This window comes from Aotus nancymaae, unplaced genomic scaffold (assembly GCF_030222135.1).
Source record: "Aotus nancymaae isolate 86718 unplaced genomic scaffold, 86718_ANA_hifiasm-v0.15.2.pri h1tg000108l, whole genome shotgun sequence".
In the NCBI taxonomy this organism is placed as follows: domain Eukaryota; kingdom Metazoa; phylum Chordata; class Mammalia; order Primates; family Aotidae; genus Aotus; species Aotus nancymaae.
Window position 1 is genome coordinate 35,205,341 of NW_026988523.1, and position 24,452 is coordinate 35,229,792.

At 43.1% G+C, this 24,452-nt stretch overlaps 1 protein-coding gene, 1 non-coding gene and 1 pseudogene across 8 annotated transcripts in view; 1 reads left to right on the top strand and 2 right to left on the bottom strand.

Annotated features, from left to right (window-relative positions):
* The window catches only part of GON4L (gon-4 like), a 115,834-nt gene that overhangs the window by 78,706 nt on the left and 12,676 nt on the right, over nt 1-24,452 (bottom strand). For 5 of the 7 annotated variants that reach the window (XM_012449855.3, XM_012449854.3, XM_064370541.1 and 2 more), the window contains one exon: nt 8,728-8,817. The exons of the other annotated variants lie outside the window; for them this stretch is intronic. In XM_012449855.3, coding sequence (XP_012305278.2) covers nt 8,728-8,817 — 90 coding nt within the window. The remainder of the gene's footprint in view (nt 1-8,727; nt 8,818-24,452) is intronic. 7 annotated transcript variants of the gene reach the window in all.
* LOC105715473 (26S proteasome non-ATPase regulatory subunit 7-like) lies at nt 21,880-22,561 on the top strand (annotated as a pseudogene).
* Nucleotides 24,061-24,222, bottom strand: LOC135272406 (U1 spliceosomal RNA). Its single transcript, XR_010340559.1, has one exon. It is a non-coding gene; the product is annotated as a U1 spliceosomal RNA (small nuclear RNA).

A 24,452-nucleotide genomic window follows, 5' to 3' on the forward strand; every position in this document is an offset into this window, starting at 1 on the left:
TGCATGCCTGTAATCCCAGGATACTTGGGAGGCTGAGGCACGAGAATTGCCAGGAAACGGAGGTTGCAGTGAGCCAAGGTTGCACCACTGCACTCCAGCCTGGTGACAGAGCGAGACTGTCTCAAAAATAAAAAATATATATATATACAACAAAGCCACAGCTCATATGAAGAAAAAAAAAAGAGAAAGAAAGAAATAGTAATTTTGATGATGTTATCAACATACAGTTCTTAGGCTGGCAGTAAATAAGTTATAGATATGCTCGGAACGTCTGAATAAGGTTTTTCTTTCTTTCTTTTTTTTTTGAGACAGAGTTTCGCTCTTGTTGCCCAGGCTGGAGTGCATGGCGTGATCTCACCTCACTGAAACCTCCACCTCCTGAGTTCAAGCGATTCTCCTTCTGTCTCCCAAGTAGCTGGGATTACAGGCACCCACCACCATGCCCAGCTAATTTTTTTGTATTTTTAGTAGAGATGGGTTTCACTATGTTGGCCAGGCTGATCTCGAACTCTTGACCTCAAGTGATTCACCCATCTCGGCATCCCTAAGTGCTGGGATTACAGGTGTGAGCCAACACACTCAGCATTCTTTCTCTATTTCTGTTATCCTGCTCAGCTTCTCTTTCTGAGGTCTTTTAGCATCCAACATATATATAATGGAAGGTGGGATCCTAAAGAGTTCTAGGGAGGGGAATTAAATTGAAAAACAATGTGGAATCAGAGAGAAAAAAATGTTGTAGAAAAAAGGAACATTTTCTCTATATAGAATATGAAAAATGATTTTGTGGTACAGCTGATAATGTTTTGGCAGGGACAGTTTTAAAAAGTAGTTCCAACTTTTTGCTGTTGCTAAGACAGGGTCTTGCTCTGTCCCCTAGGCTGGAGTACAGTGGCATGATCTCAGTTAACTGCGGCCTCAACCTCTTGGGCTCAAGTGATCCTTCCACCTCAGCCTCCCAAGCAGCTGGGACTACAGGCTTCTGCCACCATGCCCAGCTAATTTTATTTTATTTTTATAGAGATGGGGTCTCACTATGTTGCCAAGTCTGGTCTTAAACTCCTGGCCTTAAGCAATCCTCCCACATTGGCCTCCCAACGTGCAGGGATAGGCATGAGCCACCATGTCTGACCCCAGTTTTTTTTTTTGAGACAGAGTCACGCTCTGTCACCAGGCTGGAGTGCAATGGCGCAATCTTGGCTCACCTCCACCTCCCGGGTTCAAGCGATTCTCCTGCCTCAGTCTCTCAAGTAGCTGCGACTACAGGCGCGCGACACCATGCCCAGCTAACTTTTGTATCAAATCTATTTTTTCTAATATCAAATATTTTTTAAGTAGCAAAAATGTTGGTGGAAGAGGCTCTGCCTACCAAAGTGAACCTCTGTATTTTGAAGGGCAATACTTGCTTAGATTAAAAGTTCTGGTATGCTTGTTTAAAAAGTCCTGGTATGCTTGTTTAAAAAGTCATTTGTGGGCTGGGCATGGTGGCTCATGGCTGTGACAGCATTTTGGGAGGCTGAGGTGGGCAGATCACTTGAGCTCAGGAGTTTAATACCAGCCTGACTAACACAGAGAAACCCTGTCTTGACAAAAAATACAAAAATAAGCCAGGCATGGTGGTATGCACCTGTAGTCCAAGCTACTTGGGAGGCTGAGGTGGAAGAATCACTTGAGCCTGCGAGGTCGAGGCAGCAGTCAGCCATGATTGCACCGCTGTACTCCAGCCTGGGTAACATAGTAGGACCCTGTCTAAAAAAAAGTCATTTGTGGCTTCATGCCTATAATTTCAGCATTTTGGGAGGACAAGGCAGGAGGATTGCTTGAAGCCAAGAGTTAGAGGTTGCAGTGAGCCATTATTGTACTATGCACTCTAGCCTGGGCTACAGAGTAAGACTCTGTATCTCTCAAAATAAATAAATAAAAAGTCATTTCTAGCTGAGCCCAGTGGCTCATACCTGTAATACCAGCACTTTAGGAGGCTGAGGCAGCAGGATCACTTAAGGTCAGGAATTCTAGGTTACAGTGAATTATGAGACCTCATCTGTTAAAAATACAAACAACAACAAAAAAAATTTCCATGCTGGGCAACTTACAGAGACCTTGTGTCTGCAAAAAAAAAAAAAAAAAAGGTTGGGTATGGTGCTGCAGGTCTGTAATCCCGGCTTCTTTTAGCTTGATGGTGTGGCTCCTGCCAATAGTCCCAGTTACTTGGTAGGATCAGTTCAGCTCAGGAGTTAGAAGCTACAGAGAGCTATGATTGTACCACTGTACTATAGTCTAGATGACAGAGTGAGATCTCATCTCTTAAAAAAAAGAAAAAAGAAAAAAGGTTTAAACACTAACACCTACAGTCAAGAAACATGATTTAGGCTGGGTAAGGTGGCTCTTGCCTGTAATTCCAACACTTTGAGAAGCCAAGGCGGGCAGATCACTTGAGGTCAGGAGTTGAAGACCAGCCTGGCCAACATGGTGAAACCTAGTCTCTACTAAAAATATAAAAATTAGCCAGGTGCAGTGGCACATTCCTGTAATCACAGCTACTCGGGAGGCTGAGGCAGGAAAATCACCTGAACTCAGAAGGTGGAGGTTTCTGTGAGCTGAGTTCATGGCCACTACACTCCAGCCTTGGTGACTGTGAGACTCCACTCAAAAAAAAAAGAAAGAAGCATCATTTAACATGATTTAACAACATATCAATTGTAACAAAATGTCAGTACTTCAAAAATAATCCAGCTATCTTTTCTACGTAGTATTTTCATTTTTCTACAGTGTATATGATGCTGCTGCTTTCATAATCAGAAAACTAAAATGTTACTTAAAAGAAAATAAAACAAAAAGAACATGCACTAAATAGTAGGGTTATGAGTAATTTTTATTTTATCCTTTAAAGTTTTCAATATTTTCCAAAGTAGACATATATGAATTTTCAATCTTTCTTTCTTCCTCTCTGTTTTGTGTTACATTTCTAATTGGCAAAAAAAAAAAAAAAAAAAGTTACTTGAAGAAAAATTCTGGGCAGACACTCATTTTATTTTTATTGCTATTACTTGTATATACAACTAACTAAAGTGCAAAGTGGTAGAATCAATTTTCAATTCTCCAGATTAATGAAGGAGAGTGATATCACAGATAATACTAAACAATAAATGTTTATCTAAATTTGGGTATCTGTAAACTGACTTTAAAAATCTCTTAATTACACTTACCAATAGCTAAGTGACTATGAAGCCATAGTTATTTATCCATTCCTTCTCTAGCATTTTAATCTTATAATTTGCCCTAGTTCCTTCTGTCTTCATATCACAAATACAACTTATCCTAGGCTGAAATGCAGTGGTGCAATCAGAGCTCACTGCAACCTTGAACTCCTGGGCTCACGCTATTCCCCTATTTCAGCCTCCTGAGTAGCTGGGACTACAGGAATGCACCACCACACCTGGCTAATTTTGAAAAGCTTTTTCCAGAGATGGAATCTTGCTATGTTGCCCAGGCTGTTCTTGAACTCCTGGCAACAAGATCCTCACACCTTGGCCTCCCAAAGTGTTGGGATTACAGGTATCAGCCACTGTTCCCAGCCCCATTCATTCCCTCCTCTTTAACTCCTTCATATAATATTCTTTTCACAACAAACTCCTTAATCTATTCTCCAAGATCATCAATCTTCAAATATAACCTTTTTCTCAGGCATTATCCTTATCCCTCCTTTAAGAACAAGGTACTAAATTTTAAAGTACCTTGTTCTTAAAGCTCTCATTCCTCTTTTCACTTTTTTTTTTTTTGGAGACGGAGTTTCGCTCTTGTTACCCAGGCTGGAGTGCAATGGCGCGATCTCGGCTCACCGCAACCTCCGCCTCCTGGGTTCAGGCAATTCTCCTGCCTCAGCTTCCTGAGTAGCTGGGATTACAGGCACGCGCCACCATGCCCAGCTAATTTTTTTGTATTAGTAGAGACGGGGTTTCACAATGTTGACCAGGATGGTCTCGATCTCTTGACCTCGTGATCCACCCGCCTCGGTCTCCCAAAGTGCTGGGATTACAGGCTTGAGCCACCGCGCCCGGCCCTCTTTTCACTTTTACTACTACTTGTCCAGTTGTTCCTTCTCTGTTATAGTCTTCCTTGATTCAAGGTTGTCTTTAAGCTACTGCTCTTTTCCCTCCATGTCTGTTTCCATGGAGAAGAACCATGACTAACACTGTAAACAATTCTAGTCCTTGCCTCTTACTATACTTCAATCTTAGATTTCTATTTTTACTTGCTGGCCCCATTGTCACCTCACATTCCATTTGAGGTAGGAGATCAGCAGGACTTGTTTTCCAAGCACTGTTCACAAGACCCCGTTGAACAAAACAGGAGCTGATCAAACAAACTGGCCAAAACCAGCTAAAAGCAAGACGGTGATGAAAGCAACCTCCTGTTTCCCTCATTACATCTGCATGCTAAAAGAACCTCCCACCAGTACCATGACAGTTTACAAATGTCATGGCAACCTACAGAAGTTATCATGCCTTTAGGGGCCACTGTTGACCACACCCTAGATGCTCTGGGGTTTTTAGCATTTGGTACCAGGACCCTCATGGGCTGATGCCCAGATACTCAGGTATTTTGGCATTTGGCACTGTTTTTTTTTTTTCCTTGTCATCTTTGTATACATACAGCTAGCCAGTGATCCACAGGGCTGCTGCTGCTGCTACTATCACCCTTTCTTACGGAGCAGCCATTTCCCTTCCTCTGTTGCTCTAATAAACTTATTCTTTTTTTTTTTTTTTTTTTGAGACAGAGTCTTGCTATGTTGCCCAGGCTGGAGTGCAGTGGCTATTCACAGGCGCGATCCCACTACTGATCAGCACGGGAGTTTTGACCTGTTCCGTTTCCGACCTGGGCCAGTTCACCCCTCCTTAGGCAACCTGGTGGTCCTCCGCTCCCAGGAGGTCACCATATTGATGCCGAACTTAGTGCAGACACTCGATCTGCACAGTGCACTACAGCCCAGAATTCCTGGACTCAAGCGATCCTCCCACCTCAGCCTCCGGAGTAGCTGGGACTACAGGCACATGCCACCGCCCTGGCAAACTTACTTTCAATTCACTCTGTTGGCTCATTCATGATTCTTTCCAGTGCAAAGCCAAGAACCTTCCAGTGCTCAGTCCCGATTTTGGGGTTCACATACATCATTCCTTGGTGACTACAAAGGGACCAGTAAGTCGTCAAATGAACCTGAGGGAGACCTTTAGCCAGACCCTAAATTAAGACTGATTGGAGGCCAGGTGCAGTGGCTCACACCTATAATCCCAGCACTTTGGGAGGCCAAGGTGAGCAGATCACAAGGTCAGGAGATTGAGACCATCCTGGCCACCATGGTAAAACCCCATCTCTACTAAAATACAAAAAATTAGCCAGCCATGGTGGCGCGCCTGTAGTCCCAGCTACTTGGGAGGCTGAGGCAGGGGAGTAACTTGAACCCAGGAGGTGGAGGTTGCAGTGAGCCGAGACTGCAACACTGCACTCCAGCCTGGTGACAGAGCAAGACACTGTCTCAAAAAAAACTTAAAAAAAAAAAAAAAAAGTAAATAAAGACAGATTGGGCTGAGTGTGGCTCATGCCTGTAATCCTAGCACTTTGGGAGGCCAAGGCAGGCAGATTGCCTGAGCTGAGGAGTTCGATACGGCAAGACCCCGGCTCTACTAATACAAAAAATTAGCCGGCTGTAGTCCCAGCTACTCGGGAAGCTGAGGCACAAGAATTTCTTGAACCCAAAGACCGACTGGCACCATTTGGCCTCTATGAAAAGGTGAATGCCCCCTTTGTCCCCCCTCTATGTGGTGTGTTTCTGAGACAGCGTCTCACTTGGTCGTCCACGCTGGAGTGCGGTGGCACAATCTCGGCTCCGCGACCAGGGTTCAAGAGTTTCTTGGGCCTCAGCCTCCCAAGTAGCTGGGATGCGTGCACCACCATTCATGGCTAATTTTTCTATTTTTAGCAGAGATGGGGTTTCACCATGTTGGCCAGGTTGGTCTTTTTTTTTTTTTTTTTTTTGAGATGGAGTTTCCTCTTGTTACCCAGGCTGGAGTGCAATGGCGCGACCTCGGCTCACCGCAACCTCCGCCTCCTGGGTTCAGGCAATTCTCCTGCCTCAGCCTCCTGAGTAGCTGGGTTCCAGGAACGCACCACCATGCCCAGCTAATTTTCTGTATTTTTAGTAGAGACGGGGTTTCACCATGTTGACCAGGATGGTCTCGATTTCTTGACCTTGTGATCCACCCGCCTCGGCCTCCCAAAGTGCTGGGATTACAGGCGTGAGCCACCGCGCCCAGCCCAGGTTGGTCTTTTTAACTCCTGACCTCAGGTGATCCACCCACCTCGAACTCCCAAAGCGCTGGGATTACAGGCACAGGCCACTGTGCCCAGCCGATGTGGTGCTTTTTGCTTGTTTTGTTTTTTGAGATGGAGTGTCACACTGTCACCTGGGCTGGAATGCATAGCACAATCTCCGCTTACTGAAACCTCTGCCTCCCAGGTTCCAGCGATTCTCGTGCCTTAGCCTCCCACATAGCTGGAATTACAGGTACCCCAACCAGACCCGGCTAGATGTGGTGTTCTTTAACTGATTTACTTTCTCTTTCACCCTCTTCTCTCTCTCTTTACCCTTTAAAGTCAATCAGGAAATGGGAATGGTGCCTCTGGGTTGTTAGTCAGTTCATTGTCCCCCATCACCTGGATGCCTCAGACAGAAGCACACCTGGACACCCAAGGCCTTTATAATTTACCTTGTCACCTTTTCTCAGACTTTTTCTCTTTAGCTTCCAATGACCAGAGATTTTACTTTTCTGCTCTTAGTGCCTAAATGCATGCTTACGTTCATCCTGTTGTCAAGTTTGTAGTCTCTGTTTTGGCAATTTGAGCAGTTGTTTCTATTCTATGTAAGGTAAGCTTTTGTTATTTTGAGAGGTATTCCCTTGTGCTGACTCTGGGATGTCAGAGTCACATTGTTCTGTGGCCCCAATTGTGTTAGGTCTCATGTCTTTGGACCTCAGTGTTGGCCACCCCCAGATGCTCCAGGGTTTTCAGCATTTGGTGTGAGGACCCTCGCTGGCCAATGTCTAGATAATTGAGTTTTTCAGCATTTGGTGCTGTTTCATTTTTCTTTATTCTCTTTGTCATTCCACCCACTTCAGCAACCTCTTCTAAGTCCCTCCTGAAGTCAGAAATTGTATTTTTTTAACAGGTCTCTTCCTGTTTTTCTTTCTGCTCAAAATGAGGATCCCAAATGAGCTGCCTTGTTCAAGCCCATTTTTCTGGAGTCCCTGGATCCCTGACCTGACGATGACTCCCTGCAATGGCAGAAAAGTGGCTGCCTGAACTCTTTTTTTTGGTGTCTCCACTGCTGGGTGAGTTTTCCACTGTCTCAGGGGCTCCAAGGACACCCCCTGAACAACACTGTTTACCCTATCACTCTCCCCCAATTCACATTTGCTGCTCCAGGAGCCTCTTTTTCCTACCTTCCTTTCCCTTTCTGCCTCTTCTGTTCTCTTTTATTATACTTCTACTGGTCATGTCTCTCTAGGATAGTGGGTTAGAGTCCCACCCTGGGACAATCCCAAGGTCTTGGGTCCAAGACCTCTGATCTTGAAGTTGTCATGAGAAGGTGCTCCTTCATCTGTCAACGAGTATTCTGGCTTGCTGTCTCTCTCTCTCTCTTTCACCCCCTCATTCTCCCTCCTTTCCCTCTTTCTTTCTTTCCTGCCCACCCCTTTTTTGGCAGAGTTTCGCTCTTGTTGCCCAGGCTGGCATGCAATGGCGCAATCTCAGCTCACCACAACCTCTGCCTCCCGGGTTCAAGGGATTCTCCTGCCTTAGCCTCCCGAGTAGCTGAGATTACAGCCATGTACCACCACGCTCGACTAATCTTTCCTGCCCTTTTTAATCATCTCCTCCTCCTCTGAAACTGAAGGGGAAAAAAATGATAAAAGAGGTTTTTAAAGTCAAAACTGTTATGAAAAATATCTTATCCAAATTCTAGTCTACAGCTTTCCTCCAGAAAAAAACAAAGTTTAGCCATGTAAACAGGTTTCAGTATTGTCAGAAATAATTTAAATCCAACTATCTTTAATAAAGTGGTGAATTTATATTATCTTACAACTAGAACTCTGAGGTAAAAGCTACAGTTTGGCTGTGTCATCACTCACATCTCACCTTGAATTGTAGTTCCCATAATACCCATATGTTCTGGGAGGGACCGGGTGGAAGATAACAGAATCCTGGGGGTGGCTACCCCCAAGCTGCTGTTCTCATGATAGTGAGTTCTTATGAGAGCTGATGGTTTTACAAGTGGCTTTTCCCCCTTTGCTTGGCACTTCTCTTTCCTGCCACCATGTGAAGAAGGACGTGTTTGCTTTTCCTTCAAGGATGCCATGATTATAAGTTTCTGGAAGCCTTCCAAGTCCTGCGGACTGTGAGTCAATTAAACCTCTTTTCTTTATAAATTACCAGTCTCGGGTACTTCTTCATAGCAGAGTGAGAACAGACTAATACAGACCTTTGTGTGTGTATACATGTTCAGATATGTGTATACACACATATGTGTTGTGTCTAACATGCTATCAAATTGGCTTATAAGTAAATGAGTACTCATAAATTAAGTAAGTCCAAATGCTTTTCAAGATCATAGGAATCCTTTGGTAAATAAAACTTGTTTTAAAATTATTAATAAAGGCTGGGTGCAGTGGATCATACCTGTAACTGCAACATTTTGGTAGGCTAAGGTGGGAGGACTGCTTGAGCCCAGTTCAGGACCATCCTGGGCAACATAGTGAGACTCCATCTCTAAAAAAAAAAAAAAAAAATTAGCCAGGTGTGGTGGCATACACCTGTAGTCCCAGCTACACAGAAGACAGAAGGCTGAGGTGGGAAGACCACTTGAGCACAAGAGGTGGAAGCTGCAGTGAGCTGTGATCATCCCACTGAACTATAGCCTGGGCAACAGAAACCCTGTCTCAAAAACTAAATTAATTAATTAAATAATTGATGGAAATAGAAATGACTTCAGAATTGTATAAATAAGACTAATTTAAGATTGTTGGCTCAATGAAAATAGCTGGATCTTCTGAGTTACTGGCAAAATGCCCATGCATTTAAGATTCTTACTTAGTGGTTCATCTAATGTTCAGAGTTTAAAAATGGTTAACTAGGAGATAACTCTGAGTGATGACCAGCTTTGTCTAATAAAGTTCTAGCTGGGCACAGTGGCTCTCACCTATATTCCCAGTACTTTGGGTGGCCAAGGCGGGTAGATCACTTGAGGTAAGGAATTCAAGACCAACCTGGCCAACATGGCAAAACCCCATCTCTACTAAAAATACAAATATTAGCCAGGTGCGGTGGTGCATGTATCCCAGCTACTTGGGAAGCAGAGGGCCAAAAAGCTCTTGAACCCAGGAGGTGGAGGTTGTGGTAAGCCGAGCTTGTGCCACTGCACTCCAGGATGGGTGACAAGAGTGAGACTCTGTCTCAAAAAAATGATAATAATGACAAAAAATTAGGTAAATGTAATGAGATAAATGCTTGTAATAATCTTTTTGTATAATTTAAAATCTTAAAATCATCTTGGATACTTATTGGATGCCTGGGTCATTTCCAGTTAAGAAAGGAGTATTATATAGGGAAACGTTTTACAATAAAATAAAAAATTGTTTCTTTTTTTTTTTTTAGAAAGAAAAAAAGGAAGAGAGGAGAAAAAAAGAAAAAAAAAAGAATGAAGGAGAGGAAGAAAAAGGAAGAGAAAGAGGGAGAGAGAACGGGAGTACTGCTTTATTGCCCAGGCTAGAATGCAGTCTAAAAATGAGTATTGAAAACCTCTTTTAAGCCAATAATTGTGCTTAACAATGGAGACAGGAAGGAATAAGGGAAGAAAATAACAAACAAGCAGCCAACCAATATTTCATTTAAACCTATGAAATGCTATGCAATTACTGAGGAGTGATTTACTTCCAATTATGTAGTCACTTTTGGAATAGGTGTGATATAGAATGTATGTTTTGTGTATTTGAAGTGGAGAGTTCTATAAATGTTTATTAAGTTTACTTGTTCCGGATCTGAGTTCAAGTCCTGGATATCCTTGCTAATTTTCTGTCTCGTTAATCAGTCTAATATTGACAATGTGATGTTACAGTCTCCCACTATTATTGTGTAGGAGTCTAAGTCACTTTATAAGTCATTAAGAACTTGTCTTATGTATTGGGTGCGTATATATTTAGGATCGTTAGCTCTTCTTGTTGCATTGATCCTTTTACCATTATATAATGTCCTTCTTTGCCTCTTTTGATCTTTGTTCCTTTAAAGTCTATTTTATCAGAGGCGAGAATGGCAACTCCTGCTTTTTATTTATTTATTTTTGCTCTCCGTTTGGTTTGTAAATCTTCCTCCATCCCTTTGAGTCTTTGTGTATCGTTGCGTGTGAGATGGGTCTGGATGCAGCATACTGATGGGTTTTGGCTTTTTATCCAGTTTGCCTGTCTGTATCTTTTAATTGGGGGATGTAGTCGATTTAAATTTAGGACTAACAATAATATATGTAAATTTAATACTGCCATTTGATGCTAGCGGGCTATTTTGCCCATTAGTTGATGTAAATTCTTCATTATGTTGATGATCTTTACTTTTTGATATATTTTTGGAAAGGTTGATACTGGTTGTTCGTTTATATGTGTAGTGCTTCTTTCAGAAGCTCTTGTAAAGCAGGCCTGGCCGGGCGCGATGGCTCAAGCCTGTAATTCCAGCACTTTGGGAGGCCGAGGCGGGTGGATCACGAGGTCAAGAGATCGAGACCATCCTGGTCAACATGGTGAAACCCCGTCTCTACTAACACAAAAACTTAGCTGGGCATGGTGGCGCGTGCCTGTAATCCCAGCTACTCAGGAGGCTGAGGCAGGAGAATTGCCTGAACCCAGGAGGCGGAGGTTGCGGTGAGCCGAGATTGCGCCATTGCACTCCAGCCTGGGTAACAAGAGCGAAACTCTGTCTCAAAAAAAAAAAAAAAAAAAAAGCAGGCCTGGTGGTGATGAAATCTCTAAGTACTTGCTTGTTCGCAAAAGATTTTATTTTCCCTTCGCTTGTGAAGCTTAGTTTGGCTGGATATGAAATTCTGGGTTGAAAGTTCTTTTCTTTAAGGATGTTGAATATTGGCCCCCACTCTCTTCTGGCTTGTAGGGTTTCTGCTCAGAGATCTGCTGTGAGTCTGATAGGCTTCCCTTTGTGGGTAACCTGACCTTTCTGGCTGGCCTTAGTGTTTTCTCCTTCATTTCAACCCTAATGAATCTGACGATTACATGCCTTGGGGTTGCTCTTCTTGAGGAACATCTTTGTGGTGTTCTCTGTATTACCTGGAGTTGAGTATTGTCCTGCCTTACTAGGTTGGGAAAGTTTTCCTGAATAATATCCTGAAGAGTATTTTCCAACTTGGATTCATTCTCTTCGTCACATTCAGGTACACCTATCAAACGTAGATTAGGTCTTTTCACATAGTCCCATATTTCTTGGAGACTTTGCTCATTCCTTTTTATCCTTTTTTCTCTAATCTTGTCTTCTCATTTTATTTCATTAAGTTGGTCTTCGACCTCTGATATCCTTTCTTCTGCTTGATCAATTCGACTGTTAAAACTTGTGCATACTTCTCGAAGTTCTTGTGTTGTGTTTTTCAGCTCCATTAATTCACTTATATTCCTCTCTAAATTGTCTATCCTCGTTAGGATTTCGTCAAAACTTTTTTCAAAGTTCTTAGTTTCTCTGCATTGGGTTAGAACAAGTTCTTTTAATTCACAGAAGTTTCTTATCATCCACCTTCTGAATCCTACTTCTGTTAATGGAATGCACTCGTTCTCCATCAGGGCTTGTTCCGTTGCTGATGAGCAACTGTGATCCCCTGTAGAGGGAGAGGCATTCTGATTTTGAGTATTCTCTGCCTTTTTAGGCTGGTTTCTTCCCTTCATTATAAATTTATTCATCTGTGATCTTTGTAATTACCGACTTTCTAATTAGGTCTCTGAGTGGACGTCCAACTTGTTAATTCCTAGCTCCAAAATCTGAGCCATCCACTGTACCGGCCAAAACAGCGGTGTTAAGATTGATGGTGCTTTTCTGCCCGGGAATCTCCATCCTGGCTCCCTTCTTGAGTCCATCCTTCAATCAGCTGAATAGGCGACTGTCTTTCTGGAGCTCCAAACGTCGGCCAAAAGGGGACCCAGTCCCGCTTACTCTGCACCAAGAACCACCGTGCCCAGGCACCCGCAAAACCACCACACTGGCCACAAGAGTCGTGCTGGCGACCCGTAGGGCTCCTCCGCTGGGAATCTCCTGGTCCATGAGCAACAAAAATTCGTCTGAAAGTGTGGCATCCTTTCATTCTCCGCACTTTCACTGGGAGCTACAATCCTGAGCTGCTAGTAATCAGCCATCTTGGATCTCTCTCAATAAAAAATTTTTTAAACTATGGAATGGTTCTGATCTATAAAATGCTCATGCCTGTAAACCCAGCACTTTGGGAGGCCAAGGTGGGCGGATGACCTGAGGTCAGGAGTTCAAGAACAGCCTGGCCAACATGGTGAAACCCTGTCTCTAATAAAAATACAAAAATTAGCCAGGCATGATGGTAGGCAGCTGTAATCCCAGCTACTCTGGAGGCTGAAGCAGGAGAATTGCTTGAGTATGGGAGGCGGAGATTGCAGTGAGCTGAGACTGTTCCAATGCACTCCAGCCTGGGCAACAGAGCAAGACTCCATATCAAAAAAAAAAAAATGCTAGTATCTGATAGTTCAGGATTTCTTGCTTCCTAGGTTTATATAAAACATACCAAAGATGTGTTTCTATTGAGAAAAATAATTGTGTCTAATTCAAAAGTTCCCTAAAGGATGATTCAAATTATGGAATTGAAAAAGTTATTTATGAAACCACGTAGAAAGGAACAAGTAGGGGAGAGATATGTAAAGAAAGTTATGGATGTTCAGATGTATTTTTGGAAGGTTATAAAGAAAAGGGAATAATTCTACATAAGAAAGGCTCCTGCAAATCTCAGTGGGAAAAAACAAAGGATCTTATATGGTAAATTATTGTTCTAGAGTAGTAGAATGACTAGTTATTTATTTATTTAAAGACGGGTTTCACCATGTTGGTCAGGCTGGTCTTGAACTCCCAACCTCAGGTGATCTACCCATCTTGGCCTCCAAAGTGCTTGGATTACAGGCATGAGCCACCACGCCCAGCCAGAATGACTAGTTATTTAAGAAAATGGTAGTATAGGCTGGGCATGTTGGCTCACGCCTGTAATCTCAGCACTTTGGGAGGCTGAGGTGGGTGGATCCCTTGAGGTTAGAAGTTCAAGACCAGCCTGGCTGACATGGTAAAACTTTGTCTCTATGAAAAATACAAAAATTAGTCAGGCGTGGTGACTCACACCTGTAATCCCAGCACTTCGGGAGGCCAAGGCGTGCAGATCACTTGAGATCAGGAGTTCAAGACCAACCTCACCAACACAGAGAAACTCTGTCTCTACTAAAAATACAAAATTAGCCAGGTGTGGTGGCATATGCCTGTAATGCCAGCTACTCAGGAGGCTGAGGCAGGAGAATCACTTGAATCCAGGAGGCAGAGGTTGCAGTGAGCCAAGATTGCCCCACTGCACTCCAGTCTGGGCAAGAAGAGCAAAGCTCCACCTCAAAAAAAAAAAAAAAATTAGCTAGGCATGGTGGCACATACCTGTAATCCCAGCTACTTGTGAGGCTGAGGCAGAAGAATCACTTGAACACAAGAGGTGGAGGTTGCAGTGAGACAAGATTGTGCCACTGCACTCCAGTCTGGGCAACAGAATGAGACTCCATCTCAAAAAAAAAGGAAAAGGTAGTATAGGACAAGTCAGAAAGTTCAACCAAGTCACAGATGGTCTGTGCACGTCATAAGATTTATAAAGGAGAATTTATAAAAAGAATTGTTTTTATATGATTCAGTTAGCTATAATTAAAAGTGAAATCTTTCTAAAGAATGGTCTCCTATGTTAAAGCAAGTACTTTAAGGTATTGATTTGCTCTTAATTAAATTACAAGAAAATTTGCTTTTCAATTCTATAACTTGTTTCTTTTGAAAACTTCTCAGATTGATATCTCACAAGTTCAAGTGTTCTATCTCACTGCTTTCAGCTTTTTCTCCCCTTGAGAAAACCTGAGACATTAACTCTCTCCTTCAACCTTTTCATGAGTTCCTGTAACTTTTTCTCTTCCAGTTCTGTTGTTACACTCAGATGCTGAAATATTTTATCCTGGAGGTCTATAAAAGCAACGTTTTCCTCCAGTATAACTTGATTACATACTCTTGGTTTTTCTTGATGTGCCTAAATTTTCAGTGTTACCAGAAAACTTTTCATGTTCATCTGCTATACTCAAAACCTTAAACATACTTTTCCTTTGTCTGATTGAATTCATGTATTATTTTTCTCTTCATCAAATTTACCTTCGAGGTTATTTAAGTGGGCTCCCCATAAGGAGAGTTAATTACACTGTTAGATTGCCACTTTGGGTAAATAAGTATTGCTTACAATAACCTGTGGTTCTGTGTCAATAAAATATTTTGGATTTTTTAACATCTTTTACAAATACCCCCAGAATCAATCCCAGCTTAAATGTCTAGCTTGTTGCTAGGGTTTATCAAAGCTATAAAAATTAATCACTGCAAGGCTGTGAAATCTTTTTATAGCCTCCACACAAGCTGTGGACTCCAGCATCACTGCTGCAGTCCTTTGAAAAACTCATTATCAGGTGCTATTAACTAATCCATGTGCTGTTGAGTAACAGGGCTTTGACTCCTGGGTACACATAGCTCATCTAGAGAAGGCACCAACTCCTGCCAGTATCTAACACCAAACTCAAGTTAACCAAAGCCTTGTCTTTAGACCTGGGCAAAAGGGGCAATCAGAGTAAACTTCTTTAATGGGACACAGGGACAAGCTTGTATTCATTTAATAATTTTGCCTCTATCTGAATTAATATAACTTATTCTATGCCTTCACTAAATAATTTAAATGTTTAGGTACCTGTAAGATTCCTTTCCTGTCATTCTCAAAACTAGGCAGGGCTTATGACCTTTTTGTTTGAAACATTGTTAATTATTTTTGCCTTGTTTTACCTACAGAATTTAAAACTACTCAATTCCTCTAGGCCCAAGGACTACTGTAGAAGAGGTAGGCATGAGAGATTATAGGGGCTGGGTTTTGAGGGATAAAATTAATTCAAACCTCCCAAATCAAGGACAGGCACACAGATACCTAAATAGCTAAACAAAATGTTTGTGTTTTACTTAATTGCTGCAAGCCAAGATTACAGCAGCTCAATGAACAGAATTTATAGATGTCAGTTTTATAACCTTATTTTTGGCTTTTGGTTTTTGGCTCTTATATTGCTTAAAAGGGGTTTTAAGAGATAATGAAGCCCACCTCTACTTCCATCTGGCCTACAATGTTTAACTGGCTATAAGTTGTTTGAATCTAAGTCCTTCGGCCATCAGGGTCCCACCAAGATAGGATATGATGGACCTGGGGCAGGTAGCACATCACCTCAGCATTGATATAGAACAAAATAAAAGCTTGGCCAGGAATAGTGCCTCTGGCAGCTGAGTGCAGTGGCTTATACCTGTAATCCCAGCACTTTGGGAGGCCAAGGCAGGCAGATTACCTGAGGTCAGGAGTTCAAGACCAGCCTGGCCAACATGGTAAAACCCCATCTCTACTAAAAATACAGAAATTAGCAGGGAGGGGTGGCAAACACCTGTAATCCCAGCTACTTGTAAGCCTAAGGCAAGAGAATCACTTGAACCTGGGAAGCGGCTGTTGCAGTGAGCCGAGATCATGCCACTGCACTATAGCCTGGGTGACAGAGCAAGACACCATCTCAAAAACAAAAAAGAAACCTGAAAAACCAATTCAGGCCATGACAAGAAATAAGGGGTTGGACAAGCCTCACTATACCTTCCCCATTCCCTTTGGAGCTTAGGCCAGGTTCAAAAAGCCCTCTAAGAATATAGACATTGCCTTTTCCTACAAAGGAAAAGACTGTTCCCTGTTTAACTAGGAGACTCAGTCCTATTAAAAACTTGGGGCCAGGCACAGTGGCTTACACCTGCAGTCCCAGGACTTTGGGAGGCTGAGGTGGGCACATCACTTGAGGTCAGGAGTTTGAGACCAGATGGGGCAAAATGGTGAACCCCATCTCTACTAAAGATATAAAATTAGCCAAGCATGGTGGCACACACCTGTGATCCCAGCTACTTGGGAGACTGAGGCAGGAGAATCACTTGAACCCGGGAGGTGGAGGTTACAGTGAGCCAAGATCGTACCACTGCACTCCAGCCTGGGCAACAAGAGTGAAACTCCATCTCAAGAAAAAGAAAACAAAAAATAAAAAACCGGGCACAGTGGCACACACCTGTAATCCCAGCACTTTGGGAGACCGAGATGGGTGGATCACAAGGTGAAGCCCCATCTCTATTAAAAATACAAAAATTAGCTGGGCATGGTGGTGCACACTTGTAGCCCCAGCTACTCGGGAGGCTGAGGCAGGAGAATCGCTTGAACCTCGGAGGCGGAGGTTGTAGGGAGCTGAGATGCGCCACTGCACTCCAGCCTGGCGACAGGGCAAGACTCTGTCTCCAAAAAAAAAAACTTGGAAAGAAGGATCCCGTGAAGACCAATTATAATATAACCAGTATGGAAGGGCCCCTGCTCCCCATTAGGTATTGTTAAGCACTCTCACTGCTGTTAAACTTCAGAGAATCACTAGCTAGGTATACCTGTCCTGGATTAAACAAACCTGTTTTTTGTGAATCCCTGCAGGCACAAGAGGACACCATGACCTATACCTGCAAACCTCTGGAAGACTTAAAGTTGCTATTTCACAAGACAGATAAGTAGCAACCTCTCCTCCTGAGAAACACTTCACTTGTCCTTATGGAATATAGAGACCACCCTAAAGCCCAGCATGATGTCCCTGTTCTTCTTGCTCCCTCCTCCTAATCAATCTAACTCACTGTGAAATGGGAACAAAACTCCACGGTAAGCATTTCTAGAATTATAGCATCAGGAAATAGCCTACATGATGGCAGAATCTGTCATCAGCTCCCTCAGGATAGAGAGCATCACGTTCTGGTGCACCCTGAAAACCTCACAGCCAACTCCCCAAACCTCCTAATTGGTCATAGTGTTCCTTTGGTACCAAGGCCCCTACTTGTAAAATGGCTCTCTCCCACACTTAACAGATTCACCTGACTCCTCTCCAATCGCCCTCCCACCCCTAACTATTACCTGGACCTAGGAAGTCGGGTATCTACATATCCAGTGTGCTAATGATACTATCTTTTGCACCCATGGTTGTGATAATGACACACAGCCAGAAATTGCCCATGATACTCTGACCCAACCCCAGTAGCCAAATTCCCAAGGCCATAGCAGGGCAAATGGGATCCCACTTGTAAACAAGGAGACCATACATGGTGCCTCCTCCAGGATCAATACATGCAAGGGAGAAATGACTGCCTAATTTGGGAAGATGGAGGAAACACTCTCTGGTGGAAAATGAGGGCTATTCAATCATCCCCATTGGAACCTGGGAAAGGTATCTCTATACACCCAGTTTGGCAACAGAAAACAGACCACATATCTTTCGAGGATTCAATTTGTGCCCCATCTGGGTTCACCTTTACAGGAAGAAATCCTACCCCGCACCCACTCCCAACCCCTGTAGGAAACCACTTATTCTTCTAGAAATAGCTTTCTATTTTGCTTATCAAAAACTTGGAACACCAGTGAATATACTTTGGCCACCATTATCCCTTTGGGGGAATCCATTCATAATCCCATAAAACCTAGAAAAAAAAGAAGTAAAAGGGCAATAGGATTAATTCTGACGGGAATTGGGACAGCAATAGGGGTGGTGGCCCCCTGGAGGGGGCTTTGGATAATACAAATCAACACTAATAAACATAACTCGGGCCCTAGAATCTCTGGCCACCAATACAAGTCAGACATTAAGAAAAATTCAAGGATTGAGTTTAACAGCAAGCACGGCTGAACCCGGGAAGGTCCAGCTCTGTGGGGGAGGGGCGTCCACCGAAGGAAAACTAAGAAACAGAAAAAACTTCACCACCAACAAGCTGGATGTCCACTCAGAGACCCAATCTGAAAGTCAGCAATTACAAAGATGACAGGTGGATAAATCCACAAAGATGGGAAGAAACCAGCGCAAAAAGGATGAAAACACCCGAAACCAGAACGCCTCTCCTCCTACAAGAGATCACAACTCCTCATCAGCAAGGGAACAAGGCCTGATGGAGAATTAGTGTGATGAATGACAGAATCAGGCTTCAGAAGGTGGGTAATAAGAAACTTCTGTGAGATAAAAGAACATGTTCTAACTCAATGCAAAGAAACTAAGAACTTTGAAAAAAGGTTTGATGAAATGCTAACGAGAATAGACAATTTAGAGAGGAATATAAGTGAATTAATGGAGCTGAAAAACACAATACGAGAACTTCGCGAAGTATGCACAAGTTTTAACAGTCGAATTGATCAAGCAGAAGAAAGGATATCAGAGGTCGAAGACCAACTTAATGAAATAAAACGAGAAGTCAAGATTAGAGAAAAAAGGGTAAAAAGGAATGAGCAAAGTCTCCAAGAAATATGGGACTATGTGAAAAGACCTAATCTACGTTTGATAGGTGTACCTGAATGTGACGAAGAGAATGAATCCAAGTTGGAAAATACTCTTCAGGAGATTATTCAGGAAAACTTTCCCAACCTAGCAAGACAGGACAATACTCAACTCCAGGTAATACACAGAACACCACAAAGATATTCCTCAAGAAGAGTAACCCCAAGGCACATAATCGTTAGATTCACCACGGTTGAAATGAAGGAGAAAATACTAAGGGCAGCCAGAGAGAAAGGTCAGGTTACCCACAAAGGGAAGCCTATCAGACTCACAGCAGATCTCTGAGCAGAAACCCTACAAGCCAGAAGAGAGTGGGGGCCAATATTCAACATCCTTAAAGAAAAGAATTTTCAACCCAGAATTTCATATCCAGCCAAACTAAGCTTCATAAGTGAAGGAAAAATAAAATTTTTGTGAACAAGCAAGTACTCAGAGATTTCATCACCACCAGGCCTGCTTTATAAGAGCTTCTGAAAGAAGCACTACACATATAAAGGAACAACCAGTATCAGCCATTCCAAAAACATACCAAAAGGTAAAGAGCATCACTATAATGAAGAATCTACATCAATTAATGGGCAAAATAGCCAGCTAGCATTAAATGGCAGTATTAAAGTCACATATATCAATATTAATCCTAAATTTAAATGGACTAAATGCTCCAATCAAAAGACACAGACAGGCAAATCGGATAAAAAGCCAAAACCCATCGATATGCTGCATCCAGACCCATCTCACATGCAATGATACACAAAGACTCAAAACAAAGGGATGGAGGAAGATTTACCAACCAAATGGAGAGAAAAAAAAAAAAACAGGAGATGCAATTCTCGTCTCTTATAAAATAGGCTTTAAAGCAACAAAGACCAAAATAGACAAAGAAGGACATTACATAATGGTAAAAGGATCAATGCAACAAGAAGAGCTAACGATCCTAAATATATACGCACCCAATACAGGAGCACCCAGATACATAAGACAAGTTCTTAATGACTTACAAAGAGACTTAGACTCCCACACAATAATAGTGGGACACTTTAACACCACATTGTCAGTATTAGACAGATCAACGAGACAGAAAATTAATAAGGATATCCAGGACTTGAATTCAGATCTGGAACAAGTAAACTTAATAAACATTTACAGAACTCTCCACCCCAAATCCACAAAACATACATTCTTCTCAGTATCACATCACACCTATTCTAAAAGTGACCACATAATTGGAAGTAAATCACTCCTCAGCAATTGCATAGCATTTCACAGGTTTAAATGAAATATTGGTTGGCTGCTTGTTATTTTCCTCCCTTATTCCTTCCTGTCTCCATTGTTAAGCACAATTACTGGCATAAAAGAGGTTTTTAATATCTATTTTTAGACTGCATTCTAGCCTGGGCAATAGAGCAAGATTCCCGTTCTCTCCTTTCTTTCTCTCTTTCATTCTTTTTTTCTTTCTTTTTCTTTCTTTTTTTTTTTTTGAGACAGAGTTTTGCTCTTGTTACCCAGGCTGGAGTGCAATGGCGCGATCTCGGCTCACCGCAACCTCCGCCTCCTGGGTTCAGGCAATTCTCCTGCCTCAGCCTCCCAAGTAGCTGGGATTACAGGCACGCGCCACCATGCCCAGCTAATTTTTTGTATTTTTAGTAGAGACGGGGTTTCACCATGTTTGACCAGGATGGTCTCGATCTCTTGACCTCGTGATCCACCTGCCTCGGCCTCCCAAAGTGCTGGGAATACAGGCTTGAGCCACCGCGCCCGGCCCTCTTTTTCTTTCTTAACAAAAAAAAAAGAAAAGAAAAAGAAAAATTCAGGAATCTTTGGACTCCAGCATATGTAGCCCTGACAACAGACTAGTCTTGAATTGTTTGCTGACTGAAAAAGGTAGAGTCTACACTGCTATCAATAAGATCCGCTGCACATATATTAACAACTCTGGACAGGTTGAGGTTAACCTCAACATTCAAAAGTTCTAAGAGCAAGCCACCTGCTTACATATATATAACCAGGGAACTGACCCCAACTACATCTGGTTGACCATAAAAAACACCCTTCTGGCCAGGCACAGGGGCTCACGCCTGTAATACCAGCACTTTGGGAGGCTGAAGTAGGAGGATCACTTTAGCTCAGGAGTCAAGACCAGCCCAGGCAACATAGTGAGACTGTGTCTCTACAAAAAAATTTAAAAATTAGCTGGGTGTGCTGGCACACACTTGTGGTCCCAGCTACTCAGGAGGTTGAGGCAGGAGGATCACTTGAGCCTGGGAGGTTGAAGCTGCAGTGAACCATAATTATATCACTGTGCTTCAGCCTGGGCAACAGAGTAAGATCCTGTCTCAAAAAACCCAAAAAATAACAACAAAAAAACACCTTCCCAAGCCTCACCTGGTTTCTACTCTTTTTAGGACCTCTAGCGGCTATCTTGTAACTATCAGTCTCTGGCCCTTCCTCCTTTAGCCTCCTTGTAAAGTTTGTGTCTTCTAGATTACAGCAATTTCCATGTGAAGATGATGCTAGCACACGGCTTCCAACTCATCCTTTTTCTGACCCCTTAGATCAGGCATCAAGAGATTTTTACTCTTCCAATGCTAGGCAGGGCCAATGCCCATAAAACCAACAGGAAGCAGTTGCAGAAGATGGACTTCTACCCTTCTACAACCCTGTAAGATTGAAAAGGAGTACATAATCTCTGAGGGGAGAGTGAGGTAGGAGAGAAACAGGATTTGTTTTCCAAGCACTGGCCAGAGACCCTGCTGAACAACAGAAGAGCTGATCAAAACAGGATGCAGCAAAGAAAGCAGTCAAAACCAGTTACAACCAAGATGGCAATAAATGTGACCTTTGGTTGCTCTCACTAATTATACCCTAATTATAATGTATTTGCATGCTAAAAGAAACTCCAGTGGGTCACAGGCAGCCAGGCCTGGTGGCCAGAGTGTATAATGATGCTGGACCTGGTGGTGCTACTGCTCAGTGTCGTGGATCATTTCAACAGAATCAGCAAGGGTGGAAACCAGAAATGCATTCTTCATGTGCTTTTGGGGTCACTGCAAATGAAAGTACTTGATGTATCCAACAGTTTTGCAGTCCCTTTTAATGAAGATGACAAAGACAATTCTGATTTTTAGCCCGTGATTATTTGGAAAACATGTAAAGAATGCTTAAGAGGGTCAATGCCAGAGAAATAATAGCTGAGTAGTACCACACAGGCTCTAAACTACACAAGAATGACATTGCCTTCAATGAAATCATGAAGAGATACTGCTGTAACTCAGTACTATCACTATTCACATGAAAACAAAGGACTTATGGCTGCCTACAGAAGCATGTATTTCAGTAGAAGTCTATAATGATTAAACTCCAGCCTTCAAAACATTTGAGCATGTGACCAGTGAAACTGGAGCAGAGGAAGCTGAGGAAACTGGAGTTGAACACTTGCTACAAGATAACAAAGACACAGTCTTTCTCTGTGGATCACAAACCTGGTCCCGGGTTTGAAGGGAGCAAACTCCAAGCTTCTGGACATCAGAAGCTACCTGGAAAAAATTGCCACAGGCAAACTGCCCACCAACCACCAAATCATCTATCAGCTGCAGGACGTCTTCAAGCTGCTGCCAGTCATCAGCCTACAGGAGTTTGTCAAGGCCTTTCACCTAAAGACCAATAACCAAATGGTGGTGGTGTACCTGGCCTCGCTGATCCATTCTGTGGTCACCCTGCACAACCTCATCAAGACAGCCAACTGATATGTAGAGAAGAAAGAAAGGAAAAGGAAGAGAGCAAAAAAGAATAGAAAAGAAGACAAAGAGAAAGATAAAGGAAAAAACTGATATAAAAAAAAGAAGAAACAGTAAAACATATAGCTTTTTTAATTTGTAAACTAAAATCTTATAAACTAAATCAGTGTGCTACTACTGGATTCTTTTCCACTTTAACTGCTTGTTAAAGGGCCAGGCATGGCCGGGCGCGGTGGCTCAAGCCTGTAATCCCAGCACTTTGGGAGGCCGAGGCGGGTGGATCACAAGGTCAAGAGATCGAGACCATCCTGGTCTACATGGTGAAACCCCGTCTCTACTAACACAAAAAATTAGCTGGGCATGGTGGCGCGTGCCTGTAATCCCAGCTACTCAGGAGGCTGAGGCAGGAGAACTGCCTGAACCCAGGAGGCGGAGGTTGCGGTGAGCCGAGATCGCGCCATTGCACTCCAGCCTGGGTAACAAGAGCGAAACTCCGTCTCAAAAAAAAAAAAAAAAAGGGCCAGGCATGATGGCTCATGCCTGTAATCCCAGCACTTTGGGAGGCCAAGGCGGGTGAATGACTTAAGGTCAGCAGTTTGAGACCAGCCTGGCCAACATGGTGAAAACCCGTCTCTACTAAAAATACAAAAATTAGCTGGGCACGGTGGCATGAGCCTGTAGTCCCAGCTACTTGAGAGGCTAAGGCAGGAGAACTGGTTGAACCCAGGAGGTAGAGGTTGCAGTGAGCCAAAATCGCGCCACTGTACTCCATCCTAGGAAACAAAGCGAGACTTCATCTCAAAAAAAAAAAAAAAAACGCTGTCCTGATTAGAGCACTCTGCTTCCAGTCACTCTTGCTGTGGCATTGCATTGAAGTAAATGGATAAAGGGATGATCTCGAACCTAAACTGCAGCTTCAGTTGCTATGACTTAGGGATATGACAGTCAGCTCAGGCTTCAGACTGTGAGAAAAATGAAGAGATGTCAACACAACATTTTTGGTTCTCTTCAATCTTTTATCTAGAAAACCAGGAGCTGTCTGGGCACAGTAACTCATGCCTGTAATCCCAGCACTCTGGGAGGTCAAGGCGGGTGGACCAGCTGAGGTTGGGAGTTCAAGACCAGCCTGACCAACATGGAGAAATCCTGTCTCTACCAAAAATACAAAATTAGCTGGGCGTGGTGGTACATGCCTGTAATCCCAGTTACTCAGGAGGCTGAGGGAGGAGAATCGCTTGAACCTGGGAGGTGAAGATTGCGGTGAGCCAAGATCACACCACTGCACTCCAGCCTGAGCAACAAGAGCGAAACTCCGTCTCAAAAAAAAAAAAGAAGGCCGGGCGCGGTGGCTCACACCTGTAATCCAAGCACTTTGGAGGCCAAGGCGGGCAGATCACCTAAGGTTGGGAGTTTAAGACCAGCCTGACCAACATGGTGAAACCCCATCTTTTAAAAAAAAGAAAACCAGTTTAATTTTCTCAACGTTGAAAGACTCTTTCAGTCTGTTTCTGGTAATTTTCAAAATTGCTAAATGGAATGCACAAATTCCATATGTTCTGTCTCATAACACCGTGTTTTTAAAAAAAAAAAAAAATGGGAAAGCACGAACGCAGTCCCCCACTACCACAAATTATACAGTCGAGTTTCCCACATTTGGGGAAATCACAGGGGCCAGCACATCCGGAGTGCAATGGATAAGCCTCGCCCTGGGAAAATCAGCTTCTGACATAGTATCTCTCCTGCCAGGTAAGTATAACACCATGAGTTCCTTTTTTTTTTTTTTTTTTTTTTTTTTAAGATGGGGTTTCACCATGATGGCCAGGCTGGTCTTGAACTCCTGACCTCAGGTGATCCACCCACCCCAGCCTCCCGAAGTGCTAGGATTACAGGCGTGAGCCACCGCGCCCGGCCAACACCATGAGTTCTAACTCTTCTGAACTCTGAGAATACCGCAAGTTTTGGACCCACAGCTCTAGCACTCTCA